Here is a 14524-nt window from a genome sequence, read left to right on the forward strand (position 1 = left end):
TTTTTCATGTTATTCTACCTGTTATTTGTGTGTCTGCTCTTGAGTTTATTACCTGGAAAACAGTTTAACAGTTTTTAAAAAATGTTTAATGATTTCCAAAGAAGTGGCAGAGCATAGTTTGCATGTTTTTTGACAGAGTTCATTCTTTGAATTGTGGTTGTTAAAAAAATATATAGATAAAAATCACTTGAGTCTAGAGTGACAAACTTTTGGAAACATTTCACAGTTTCACCAAAAAAACAACAACAAAAAGAAAAACATAAATTAGTAGCCATCAAGCACAAAACAAACTGGGAGTGTTCATTCTAATATTGCAAACAGCCTGTAGATGTTTTTCTTGATTTTTTTTTTTTTGGGATAAAAATAATGATGCACCGATCCAACTTCTCTCTTCTGGTACAGATTCTGAAATGTCAGCTTTTGTGTGCTTTTGACACATAACTCTTAACAATCACCTATTTTTTTTTTTTTTAAATCCAATTTCTGTGCACCACAGGCCTGTACTATGAAGCAAGATTTCATCTCATCTGGGCAGCTTTAAATTTAACCCTGGGCTTTCTGTATTACAAAAGCAGATCACTTCTTACTAGGTTACATCACCAAAGTAATTTATGCTGCACAGCTAACATGCTCTGCAGCAGGTTATGTATGAGAACAGAGATTAGCAGGTATGAAATGACCACGCAATGACCAATCTATTCTCTAGAAAATAGCATTGCCATTCCTGGAGGATCCCTCACACCTCTGTGCACTGACGGTAAGTCTGAAGTCTTTCCCTAATGGAGACGCAACAAGAATAAGGCAGCAATTGCCTCAATTTTCTGTCAGATCCTCCTGTTTTTTTCATGATAGAGCTGTAATGCCAGTAAGTCTGTTGACTTACAAAGTCAGCTTTCCTTTTTGGTTTTAAATAGGTTAGACCTTATTAAACCAGTAGTGCTTTTCCAGTCTTACTGACCAAAGTGCTTCATAAAGTGCTTTTAATACTATAATTTTCCTCTCACATACACTCACTCTGCTTTCAGCCGATATTGTGTGTGAGAGACTGCTTCATATTTTTCTAATATTATAGTTTTATGTCCCATTGTAAAATCAGTCTGTAAAATGATCAACTGTACTGCTGATGTGGAGCATTGGATCGGTGCATCTCTATGAAAAAGCAGCTCACCTGTTGACTTCTGTCAACACTAATAAATATATCTACAAACACTGGAGTGAAGGTAATATGTGGTGTTCCAATTTAAATCTATCTATAAAGGACTGGCAGGGTTCAGTGCTCATTAGCACAACTAAGAGGTACACAACAGTGCAGTGACAGATTTACTACGGTTTCACTGCACTGTGGTGTTCATGAGGTGCAAATCACAACATTTTACAAAACACAACAAAAAAACTAAACAAACAAACAAAAAAAATCACAATGTAAAACTTGCTTTTTACAGGAAACGTTGGAGCAACATTTTTTGTTTGTGACTGGACAGAATCAAACAGGTAGATGGCATTTCCAGCTTCTATTCTAGTCATACATTAAAATCTCACTTGAAACCCCCAAAGGACAATTGAATCAAATATGGTCCCCATCGTGGGACCATGCACTGCTAAAGCAGGTGTAACGATTTCTAGGTGTTTTAACTTTCTTGGGGGTAATTTTTTTTTTAGCCTTTATTTGATGGAACAGTAGAGAGCAGGAACAAAGGGAATGACACATAGGAAATGGTACAGTGAAGAATTGAACCCGGGCCACTGCCCCAATATGCCCGTCAGCATATGGGTCACCTGCTCAACCAAGTGAGCTAAAGCAGTGCTCCCATTGTAATGATTTCTAAGGCAAAAGTATCAGCTTAAAACTTACACACTATTCTCTGTTGGTTTCAGCAATGGGAATAATGTATCTGAAGTTGAGCATGCATCACGCCAGCCCAGATTCTCAGGCCTAGATCTTTAACGGGTTAAAGGAGACATTTTAATGCCTTGATAGGCCACAGGGCCCATGTGATCTTATAATGACAGAGCAAAGTTGAACTTGATTTTTTTTCTTTCACACTGTTCAACGATCAACCAGAACTTTAAAAAAACTGAGAAAACTACAAAAAAATTGGAATGAAGAAAGACTCGGCTCCATCATTATATGATCACATGGGCCTGTGCCCTGCCATGTTTGCTGCTGTTTGTTTTTTCTTTTAGGTAGGAAAGGGAGAACAGTCCTTGTCACATTTTTGTATGGGCTATAAACGGACAGTTGAATAGGGGAACATCCATGAAGCACACCAATATAATGCATGATAAAAAATGTAAAACAGCAAGGTTAAGCCACTACAAAAAAAAAAAAATTACAGTCTAAGTTCAGCAAATTTTGTTTGCTTTTTCTACTAAAATACCCAGAAATTATGCACTTCTTAAAATTACTTACTGTATAATTATTTTTCTAGTGTATCTACGGCTAAGTATTTGTAGGTAAATATAACCACAAAGTAATACATGATAATTTAATGTAATTGCAGGAGAATTAAATCACAGGCCATATTATAGAAGTGCTACCCTATGTTGAAAACATATGAAGAAGATCAGTGTCTTTCCTTATTATTTCTATCTTGACTTTCATCCTATCAATACTGGTTTAAAAATTGCCCAAAGAAACTGCTGAGAGCAGTATAGAAATAGAAAAATTAACGTGTTGCCAGGAACTTGGATTCTATCCAATCACAAACAAGAAACTCTGGCGCCACCTTTTCCAACAAGTGTTTCTTTTTGCTGCTGTGTGTGGCACCCCTGGACAATCGTACGGTACTGCTGCATGAAAGTACTCAAATGTACTGACTGTGGAACATATAATTATTATTACATGACAATGATTTATATTATATTAAAAATATTTGATGGCTGTATTAATCACACCACAGAGTAAAAAAATAACGGTAGGACTCTTTGGAGGCAAGAGAAGAATTATCAACTGTATGAAAATATTTCATCAGGTGTGCAACTAAAATGCCCAGGTTTTAATCACAGCATTGGTTATTGCAGGCATTGCTTAAAACACATTCTGGTAACACTGCGTTGAGGACAGTGCAGTGAGGTTTATAGACTGTCAATGCACGACAACAATGAGAACAAACTGTATAGAGGAGATCGTAAAAAAATGATTTGCTGGTAAAGGCAGCTCCAAGTTCAAGAAGAAAATGTGTCATTTGTAAACATTTCACATTTTTCTCACATTAATTACCCATATGCTATATGAAAAAAAAATCCAGTCACAGTACAACTTTCATTAAACAACTACAATCATAGCTCATCCAGTAATCAGTAATAAAGGCACTTTTCAAATCAGCTGATGAGATGATAATTGTTGGCAGTGATCTCAGCTCATCTAGAGCTTACACCTTTAACATGCCCATAAGTGTCTTCAGCTTACCCAGGGTCAGAGGTCATATTCTGCTGCACACTGCTGAAGATACCATTCATACAACTTACCCTGTGGAGAAACATTAGCTGTGTGAGATTTGCAGTCCTGATGTTTGATCAATGATAATATCCATGAACTGATTTTTGTTTTTTTGCCAACGCAAAGTTAAACTAGGTAAAAACACAACACTGACATAAATTTGACTGCCTTATGAAACACTGTTGTTAACAGTGGACAGTTTTAAAGCTGTGATTTTTTAAATAAAAAAAAAATAAGAGACAAAATATTCATCTAACCTTCTTAGTCTTGACAATATCTTGGATATAATCACTGTACTCTGCCATTGTCCTCTTCTCCTTCTTCGTCAGAGTCTTATTCCTTTGGCTGACAATGAAGAACATCACAGCATTAAAATTCTCACTTTCTCTGTTTACATTTGCATATACACTCACCAGCCACTTCATTGGGTACACCTGTTCAGCTGCTCCTTAACGCAAATATCTAATCAGCCAATCACATGGCAGCAACTCAGTGCATTTAGGCATGTAGACATGGTCATTATGACCTACTGAAGTTCAAACCAAGCATCAGAATGGGGATGAAAGGTGATTTAAGTGACTCAATGTGCTAGACCAGCTGCTCTGAGTATTTCAGAAATTAACGATCTAATTGGATTTTCCACACACAGCCATCCTAGGGTTTACAGAGGATGGTCTGAAAAAAAAAACAAAAAAAACACAAAGGCAGCAGTAACTCAAATAATCACTACAATGCACAAGGGTGCGAAAATGTTGTCCGGTCTGATCAGTATTGATTTCTGCTGCCACATTTGGATGGTAGAGTCAAAATTTAGCATAAGCAAATTCTGACCCTATCTTCTGATCTTCTAATTGCTGCTTCCAGCAGGATAATGCACCATGTCACAAACAATCTCAAGCTGGTTTCTTGAACACGACAGTGAGTTCACTGTCCTCAGATGGTCTCCACAGTCACCAGATCTCAAAACAACAGAACACCTTTGGGATGTGATGGAACAGGAGATTCATATCATGGATGTGCGGTCGACAAATCGGCAGCAACTGCGTGATGCAATCGTGTCAATATAGACCAGAATCTCTGAGCAATGTTTCCAGCACTATGCCACAAAAAAAATGACTGGTGAGTGTATTTATGAGAGAGATAGTTTACAGGCTGAATCTTAGCATTTATAAAATTATCTATCAATCACACCTTATATTTTTTAATGGTTTTTGTGAACAATGATGATGTAACTTTCTAAACTCCTAATTAATGCTAGTAAATGTGTTGCTTAGATCAATCAAAAGGCTATAAAATTTGTTCAGTTTAAGAAGAAAAGCAGAAAAACATTTTTAAAATGTAGATGCTGGAATTCTTTAATGATTAAACTTTTTTCAACTAATCAGTTATTTCATTATTGTAAATTAACCTATACAAGTTTATATTACATATTTGCTGCACTTACCCTGCAAAATACTTTGCCAGGAAAAGCAGGAGGTAGCAAAAAGCCCCAAAAATAATCACAAACACTACTTGACTATCTTCTGGTATCCAGTCCCATAAATACATCACAATTCCCTGTCAAACACACCATGAATAGACAGTCAGAAAGCTCAGCACACGATTAAACCACTAATTAAATAATATTTTATTGCAATATTATTGTTCCATAAGTCTCACTGCAGTGCTACATACATAAATGGATAACTGTGAAGACTTACCGTGAAGATAGTGATGGCTCGAGCTGCACCTTCACCTAACAGCTCTTCCAGCTGCTCTTTGGAGAAGGTGTTCACAATAAAACTGAGGATGAAGAGTAAAGGCAGGAAAACACCAAAAGCACCACACAGGAATGAGTGAAGAAGGACGCTTTTGTTGTAAGCCACATTAGCCCTGTGTGCACAAAAATAATAATATTGTGTTATTATACATTTATTACAACTGATAATATCTGGCAATGGTTATCTGCTCAGTGCACACATAATATATTTTATCAAGATGCTGTGGCTTGAGAGGTCAAACCTGTCCTGCTCTAGTCTGCTGCTGATGGTGGAACAAATAAGGTCACCGTCTTTCTCCAGCTGATCCAGTGTCTTCTGAACAGCCTGGTTGATGGTCTTCTCGATGGTCTGACAAACCCCATCGATCTGGTTCACACACCTGCTCGGCTAAACGAGACAAGCGGCTCGTTACTGACCGTAAAAACACTGCGCATCTCAATAAAGGGTAGTCTGGAAACTTCCACGACGAATCCTGAGGGTATTCTGACTGACAGCCTTGTGCACTTGGCAGAAAGCGAAGCTGCACTTGCTCAGCAAAAAAATGAAGTGGTGGTCTAGAGGGATGCACAAATCTACCACACATCTACCACGCAAACTTTTTGATTGTAGATCACAAGCTGCTGCAGCAATAACTCAGGACTGCGGCTATCATGGTTTATAGTCTTTACCCCACCACAACTCCAGAAGCTGTTATTAAGGTGTCACATATTTATTCTTTTATCCATTAAAAGCATAAATATTTCATTACAAACACAGTAAATTAACCAACACAAAAACATGAGGTTAATTTTACCTTCTGCGGGTTCGGGATGTATATTGTTGGCATTTCAAAGCCACATTTGTTGAGACCTGGACGGCGACACAGTTCCTGGACTATCTGCATCATCACTCTCTGATGAAAGAATTAAAATTAAAAAAAAAAAAAAAAAAAAAGTGAATCTAACAGCTTTAACTTTCTTGGAAACAAAAATAAATAATATATATCAGGTAAACCTACTTGTCTGTCTGTTTCTTTCCCAGCTTCATCTGCCTTGCTGAGGTAGAACATCAGCTTGTCGCCGCATTTTTCACTCAGCTTCTCCACAATGTTGAGCGTGCGTTTGCAAAGCGCTTGGCCCATCGGGTCAAAGAACACAAATATCAGGTCCGACTGTTCTCCTGTTCAAAGGAAAAAAAAAAACAAAACAAAATCTATTGCTTTCCTACAACACATCAGCTGTGCAGATATGTCAGCACTGAAGAGACAACTTTAAAGTACAAAAGACACACCCAACCAGGTGATGGCGCTATTCACGTCGAAAGGGTAGATCATGTCCCCGTCCACCAAACCCGGGGTGTCCACGAAAGTCACCAGGCTGAATTTCTTCTGCTTGGAGGTGGAGATCTCAGCAGACAAGTAGTCCATAACACCTGGAAAACACAGATGATGTGTGTGTGTGAAGCATAAAGCAACAGCAACACAGATGATGAATAGAAAGCTCGGTACACACAGGAAGGAGAAGCCTCCAATGACTATATTATTATGTGCTACTGGAAACCGCAGTGCGGTCAATATTTGGGAGCCTGGGGGAGATCAACGACAAGAACTCAAGTCAACTTTTATCCTAAGAACTTTGCATTTTCAGGATAGCATTTGTAGAACAGTCACATTCTGTATATACGCTGTTAACATGCATTAGCTGTGCACATGTGCTAAAACGCATTCAACTCCTGTGATGGAAACAGCAGCAGCAGCCACACCCTCACACATGAAACTTTTTTTTTTTTTAATTAAAACATTTACGAGGCCTCTGTTTTCTCACTGTCCCCTCTGCGGAGAGGTCTGTTGTCATGGTTACACACAACAGCTCTTCAACTGGCAGCTTTAGTGTGGGGCGTGGGACATAAAGCTAGCCAGTGAAGAACGACTGTGAGGCAACGCACTGAGAGGTTACGATAATCCACCACAACCATCACACATAAGCCCGAATCCCAGTCCCCACTTTACCCACTTAAATAGAACAGAATCACTATTGAGATACATCCCTACTAGTGACAAAGTAACTCCACCCCCACCCCCACACGCACGCACGCACACACACACACACACACACACACACACACACACACACACACACACACACACAAAGGAGGCCTGGCATGACACTGAGGCTGTTTCATGCAAAGAGGCAGGTGTCAACAGCCAGCACAAATCACATCCTTGTGCTGCAGTGAGCAGAGCCACTGCTGCTCTGGCACATTAGCATTCCCTTATATTTCTCCTACATCAGCATGGCCACAATATCAATAGATCTGCCTCTTATCACACGCCTAAGAAAAGTCTTGCAATATTGAGTTATCCCTGTTGTGCGAAAGACAACAACGAATTGAGAAATATTAGAAAAAAATATCTGTGTTTAGGTGTGCGCGGATTTCGTCAAGTAGCTTTAATTTAGAGCGCTGCTCGACTGCATTTCAATTAATCCTAAATAGACAAGTACAAGCAGGGACAAATATATTGATCCGTGTGGGGGAAAAAAAAAAAAGTTCCCACAGCTGAAAAAGAAAATGAGAGTTATACTCTCCGATGAGTGCTAAGTTCCTGAACTGACTGTAACTGAGAAGGCTGTGCAGGAGATCGTGTGCACAAGGAAAAGGGCAAAGGCTGCAATAATGCTGCATCGACCAAGACTAAAAAAGAAATTGTTCAGCTAAACGGGTGAAAGCAGACATGGTGCAAATATTTCTAAAGAAATCTGAGAAGCCAAGGATCTTGATTGACTAACAGAAAGGTTTTTTTGGTTTTTATGTGCAGTGAAAATAGTCAATTCCCACAGATCACACAGGCTAAACCCATGACAACAGGTTGAAAAGATGGAGACATAAAGATCTAAGTATGGAAGCATATTAAGAAGCATCTCCAAGCACATCCCAAATAAGACCAAACTGTACAGTCAGCAGCTGCTCCCACATATGGATATATGGAGCTTTTCTGATGAGTCATCCTCGACCGCTGTGACAGGTAAACAAATGCCTGATACAGCTGATTTCCAGAGGCGGCGGCGATGAAGTTGAAATAAAAATCCTGCTTGTATTCCAGCAGCAGATCATTGCGAGGCTCAGGCCTGCGGAGCGAAGCTGTTGCTGCTGGAGTCTGGGCTGTGTCGTCTCTAATGGCTGTGACATTTCTCAGCAGCTCCTCCTGACTAAACTGCACTGCTGCCGATGGGGCGTGTGACTCATACGCCATACAGTGTTCGCTCTGGTCCGCACCCAGTGAACCTTCACTCTACACACTGCCTGTCAACACTCACACACACTCCCTCCCCTCCCCTCCACTCCACTCCACTCCTCCACACTGCACACCCCCACTCAGGCAGCAGGCAACACCCAGACTCTGTAGACGACCACCACGTTCGCAGTGACCGGCCGGCCGGGCGGCGTCTCCAAGAGCGCTGCTGACGCACAGACCTGAGGAAAACTGTCTTAAAACAATATGCTGCTCACATCACAGCACTGCACTCGTGTGAGAAGAGGAGAACAGGAGTCTGGACTGATTTGTCATCAAATTTATGACTCAGTACCGAGTCATCAAGGTGAAGCACCTAATCTCAACCTTAAATCACAAAAGCCTCTAAATAAGAATTAATTATGGCCCATGAGTAACAGAGTATTAAACAGACAGATTTTCCTGTGAAGTTTCGGATGTAGGGACGAGTCTTTAAAATAGACTTTGATGAGCAGCATCCAGAAGTAAATATTCATAGGCCACCAGCAGAGCCTTATCTTAAACCTCAAAGGTATCAATCTCCTTCTGCAGTTTGTGATTACATTCATCTCCTGCTCACTATTCTTGTAGTGCTGCTGGACTAATGCTGCATCCCCCTGCTGTTCCAGCAGTTTTGACAGTCTCTTTAAACCATTTTTCTTAAATCATGATTCCAATGAAAGGCAGCCACAGTCAAAGAAACAACAATCATTCTGTAATTGTAGAGACTGATTGGAGCTGATTTTATCAATTACCACAAAAACATCTTATGCAAGAGACATTATCAAAGGCGGGGAGATGCAAAGCCCCACATTTTAAGTGAATATTCTAATGTAGAATATATACTAAATGAGACATTTAAAAATACCTCTGTTACCTGATGTGTCAAACCATTTTATGATTCAAAGACAAGAATGAAAGTCTTACCTTTGAACTCCAAGAGTGGTCGAAAGTGAGGATAGAGATGCAGCGTTGCATTCCCCTGTGAAAGGGTTAACAGGACAGTGTGAGAAATAACCTGCTTTTTTTTTTTTTCCTGCAGTCTTTCCCGCCCCTCTACAACACAGTCCTCTCTCATTTTAGTACTTTACACAAACTGGTGTGCTGCGGCTCAGGGTGCGTGCTTTAGCTCTTCCTGTACATTGGAGATAATCCTTCCACTCTGCAGCCCTGCACTCCAAATATATTATTCATACTCATCACCTTCACCACAGCAGGATATGAAAAGGTAGAGGGAAAGGATATGAGAGAGGACTGAAAGGCAGGTGTTTCCCAAGCCTGTTCTCATGCTGCAAAGATGCTTCTTTGTGTGTGTGTGTGTGTGTGTGTGTGTGTGTGTGTGTGTGTGTGTGTGTGTGTGTGTGTGTGTGTGTGTGTGTGTGTGTGTGTGCGTGTACACAACAAAGCCCATAAGTGAAGCAGCATACAGAATGAGAAATCATCCCTTGCTGAGGGAGTGCCTTCCATCAAACATACTGCTTCAGCAACCTTTATGACTGGCTGCAGCTTCAGTTCCTGTTACTGAAATTAAAAATCCCCAAATTCCTTGTGCACAAATCTAAAAGGTCACATCTAGATAGAATAAAAACAAATTTCCTAACAAATACCGAGGACAAAATAAAGCATTACAGTGAAGTGGAAGAGTTAACTGTCATGGTTTTCCTTTTAAGCTTTTTTGGGGATTCCTTCTCATAGATGCTGAAGCCTTTCTGTAGCATTGCTGCGCATGTCGGCTGTTTGCATGCTGTTCTTACCGTCAGTGATTCTCTTTTGCGTCCACTTGTGATGAAGGTAAACCCCTGAGTTTCAATGGCCACCCCCGTTTTCTGTATGTGCTCTTCAACATACCTAGAAAGATAACGGCATCAAAAGTGCATAAGATCTAAAGCAACATCTTATTTCTTGCAGGGTAGCTCCATATGAGAAAACGCTGCAGAACTATTCAGTAGACAGTGACAGGAAAAATACATTTAAGAAGCTCAAGCAATGCACTGCTTTCATTTTTACCTGACAAATAAACATAACAATAAACTTACAATTAATTAATTTCATTTATCCATAACAATCTCAATAATTGAGCGTGTTGCTTGTGCAAAAGGATGTGAACCTGTGATGAGTGATATATTACTGAATTAAGACCTCAAGAGACTAGAGAACAAATGTAAGACAGATAAAATCTCCTAAAATCAGTTTGCAGTCTCACAGTGATAATAATCACAATGAAAACATAAGAGCATCTTGAACATCAGGAAAAGATGAGTATATAGGAGTCCTAATGATTTAACAAACTAACAAATGCTGCAATACAAAAAAAGGTCACTTTAACCAATTTGTAAACAGCAACAAGTACAGAAAAGCTCTGTGTTTCTGTTTATTCCCACCTTCACCACCAATACTGTAAAAAACACCAGCAGAATGGGAGTCTGCAGGTCTCTCCTCTCTCTCTAAAATATGTGAGATCAGACAGTATAAGGGGCAGCACGGTGTTGCTGTGATTAGCCCTGTTGTCTCACAGCATGTCCTGGGTTTGAATCCACCGGCCAGCTGGGGCTTGGGTGGGTTCTCTCTGGGTTCTTTGGCTTCCTCCCAGTCCAAAGATATGCCCTGTTAGGTTAACTGGTGATTCTAAATTGGCTTTAGGTGTCAATATGGCCGTGAATAGTTGTCTCTGTGCAGCCTTGTGACAGACTGGTAACGTGTGCAGGGTGTACCCAATCTCTTGCCCCATAACAGCTGGGAAGGGCTCCAGCTTAAGCTGTTTGTCTCTGTCAGTGAAATAAACTTGGATTTTTACATTTTATCCAGCAAATTATGCTGTTTCAAAGCTCTCGGGCAGAAGTTACAATTAATGTGATGAAGTGTTATTAATTAGAAGTATTAACCAAAAATAGACCTTTGAATTTTGGATTTTTATTCAAAAAAATGTGGCAGTGATTCCTACAAAATCTAAGAAGAACAAGAACAAGATGATCATAGTGTAGTGGTTAATAGATTTGTCTAATCCAGTGGCTCTTAATGGACCAGGGTCCCCCTCGGTGGTGGCAAACGGTGATATGAGAATTAATCCGATGTTCAACATTTGCATGTTATACACATTCCCCACCTGTCATGACCCTACACCCCACAGTTTAAGAAACACAGATGCAGATGCATCCACTGTAGTGACCCCTGTAAATAAGGGAGCAGCCTAAAGGTCACTAATTCTACAGACTATGTATTTCCTACCTATAATTCAAGGGCAAAACTTTGGTTTTGCCAAAACACTCAACTGACATTCAAAATAACAAATTACATCAACAACCCACCCACCCACATTTCCTGGGGCAAAAGTGCCGGCCTGCATTCAAACCCCAAAATAATTTTTAAAAGTCATGTGTGAACAGGATGTTCCCATCACCAGTCTCTCTTTCACACATGGAACAGAGCATGTGACGGTCAGGCAGCGTCAGTAAAACGCATCAACAATAACATGTATTACCAGTTAATGAAGGAGCTCTTTCCTGCAGAGTGGTTACCCATTATCATCACAATGATCTTCTTTCTGGGAGGCAGGAGCCGGACTCCAAGGCTGTTGGCAATTTTTACCAGGCCTGAAAACACATGTTCACACAAAGCAATCAGGGAACGCAACAACTAAAGCGGTACCTTTGTATTGAGATGCTTTAGACTGGATTTTACTATAAAACAATGTTCTTTTTGTAAGTAAATCGTAACCCTGCACAGGTTGACAGTTAAACACATGGTTAAAGAGTAAGAACACCAAAATTTTACACAGCCACAGATGTGGCCTCCAAAAATTATTAAAGGTGATTTTACCCACAAAACCCTTAGACAAACTCATGTCTTCCCTCACAACGCCACTCAGTAGTGTTACTGATCACAGCTGTGAAAGGATACCAGCTTGTGCTTAATGGAGCAGCGTCTAGGTGTGTGTTCCTACTGTTATTTATTACACTATAATAAGTTTTTTGTTTTGTTTTTTAATAAAAAGGACACAGTGATCAAGGCAGCTAACATGAATAACATGATTATTGATGACTCCACACTTCTACAAATATTTAGCTGCTAGAAAACAAGGTGCTTTCTACAGACCCCAGACAGGTATAATAATCTCCTATTATTATAAAGCACACAGCAGGAGGCTCCCTTACGTTTAATAGGGCTGTGTACGTAATTCTGCATGAATGCCTACAAACAGTCAGACAGGGGCACTGCCCTGCGACGCTGCAGAGGAGCCTCTGAGGTGTTCAATGTCACGTGTTTGACACACACTAGCAGCTGCTGCAAGATGACAAACGCACACACAAACAGACACACACTATACAAGCAGCATTACACCTTTAAGTCCACATAAACTTCAGTCCGGGACTTCAGTAGTGGCACCGCTCGGCTGCCATAATATCGCAACCAGGCGTCATTTTTCTGCTTTACGGTCCTAACTTTGCTTTAGCCTTAATCCAGATTATCGGTTATTTACCGTTTTCACTGTCCACATACAGATTGTGGCACTCCTTCAGTATCCTCTCACTCGGTGTGGTGATCGCAGACTCCAGAGGGTTTGCTACAGACCGGGGCTTTCTGCCCGACATGGTTATCGACGCCCTAAACTACGCGGGGAAGGGTTTCAGGGTTGCACAACCACCCTGCGGAAGAAGCGCCCCCCTGCGGGCCAACTCTTACATGACACCTGAACAGGCAGGCGTTACTACCTCCTTGCTTTACATTTTTCATAACATTTTTGTTTGTCCATAAAAACAGATGACAAAAAAATAATATAGTGTTGCCATGTTGAATTTCCCCAAAACTGTTCCCAAAATATAGGCCACGCGCCTCTGGTGGGCCGTGAGTGGTACTGCGTGGGATCCATTTACAGCGATTGCCTCAAGGCATTTTAAGTGTAGGGTCAAAACCCTACAGTATTAGAGAGAAAACACCAACAATCAAACAATCACTGATGAAGAAGCATTTGGCAAGAGTGTGTGTTTATGACATCAACAAAGACATGCAGTTACTGGAGTAAGGTGAATTGGTGATTCCAAATTGTCCATAGGTGCGAGTGTGAGTGTGAATGGTTGTCTGTCTCTCTGTGTTGGCCCTGTGACAGGCTGGCCACCTGTGCTGGGTGTACCCCGCCTCTCGCCCTATGACAGCTGGGATAGGCTCCTGTTGCTAAAAGGAGAACTGTTGGAGAGTTTTACAGAGAATGATTTCCTGCAGTGTTATTTGTAAATCAGAGGGAGAATGAGCTCTGCTGCCTCTGTAGTGCGAGTGGAGCAGGTCCAATGGGTCATCCATTTTACACAGCAGCACAACCTTTTTGGAAATAGTTATCAAAGCATCAGTTGAATGAATGATCTTTTGAGTTACCATTTTCTAAATGCGTCATTATATTGACCACTTTTACAAAATCAAGGTCCAACATTTTTTGCTTTTATACTACGAGTAGCCTAAGTGGGTTTTATTTGGATAAGCTTTGAGCTGCGTCACATGAGCGTGTTTTTTTTTTTTTTTCTGTCTGTCTGTGGAGCTGCCGTCCTATCCAGGATCAACAAATCACTACTACAGACTGAAACTAAAGCTGAGCTGCACATTTTGAAAAAGTAACCTTAAGTCTCAAGCTGAGCAAATTCTCAGTGGCGCTCGCAGGATTAAAACAGTGATCTTGGAAATGTCACTGGTGTCAGACTTTTAGAAACTATCGTTTTATCAGTAATCTAAAGCAATTTAAACCCAAACATCTTACTCACTGTTGTCCATGGAGAACACTAAAGCACATTTATGGTTTATGCAATTAGAAATTGCATTTACTTCTTCTTAGATTCTTCTTACATGTTCTACTACATTAACAATAAATTTGGATTACTATTTTTCAGTACTCATTGTAGTAGTTTCTTTTCTCATGAGCATGAGAGCATTTTTTTTTCTTTTTTTTTTTTTTGCAATTGACAGTTCAAGTGTGAAGGATGTAACACAAAGAGAATATTATTTTAATATTTGGGTTAACAATCCCTCCTTCACCCGAGAGCAAACCTCAGCATGCAGCAGGAATGCGCTTCAACCTCTTAATCAGCCCTCCAC

The 14524-nt window shown here is 40.3% G+C and overlaps 1 protein-coding gene across 1 annotated transcript; it reads right to left on the reverse strand.

The window, feature by feature from the left end:
* Positions 1-341: 341 nt before the first annotated feature.
* LOC115785352 (uncharacterized) lies at positions 342-13060 on the reverse strand. Its single transcript, XM_030736887.1, has 12 exons — positions 12924-13060; positions 11925-12036; positions 10201-10294; positions 9374-9428; positions 6469-6609; positions 6197-6357; positions 5993-6091; positions 5441-5586; positions 5140-5311; positions 4884-4996; positions 3697-3784; positions 342-3469 (listed from the first exon to the last, which is right to left on the reverse strand). Exons 1-12 carry the CDS (start codon positions 13033-13035, stop codon positions 3416-3418), a joined length of 1347 nt encoding a protein of 448 aa, XP_030592747.1. The 5' UTR covers positions 13036-13060; the 3' UTR covers positions 342-3415.
* Positions 13061-14524: the final 1464 nt, after the last annotated feature.

Source organism: Archocentrus centrarchus, chromosome 9 (assembly GCF_007364275.1).
Source record: "Archocentrus centrarchus isolate MPI-CPG fArcCen1 chromosome 9, fArcCen1, whole genome shotgun sequence".
Classification (NCBI taxonomy): Eukaryota; Metazoa; Chordata; class Actinopteri; order Cichliformes; family Cichlidae; genus Archocentrus; species Archocentrus centrarchus.

Bases quoted from the DNA above. Each gene is read 5' to 3' on its own strand.
- LOC115785352 (XM_030736887.1), bottom strand. From the start codon at position 13,035: ATGTCGGGCAGAAAGCCCCGGTCTGTAGCAAACCCTCTGGAGTCTGCG. The intron at 9,429-10,200 runs GTAAGAACAGCA...ACCCTTTCACAG, and splicing joins GCAAAAGAGAATCACTGACG to GGGAATGCAACGCTGCATCT. The intron at 5,312-5,440 runs GTTTGACCTCTC...TTGTGCACACAG, and splicing joins AGCAGACTAGAGCAGGACAG to GGCTAATGTGGCTTACAACA.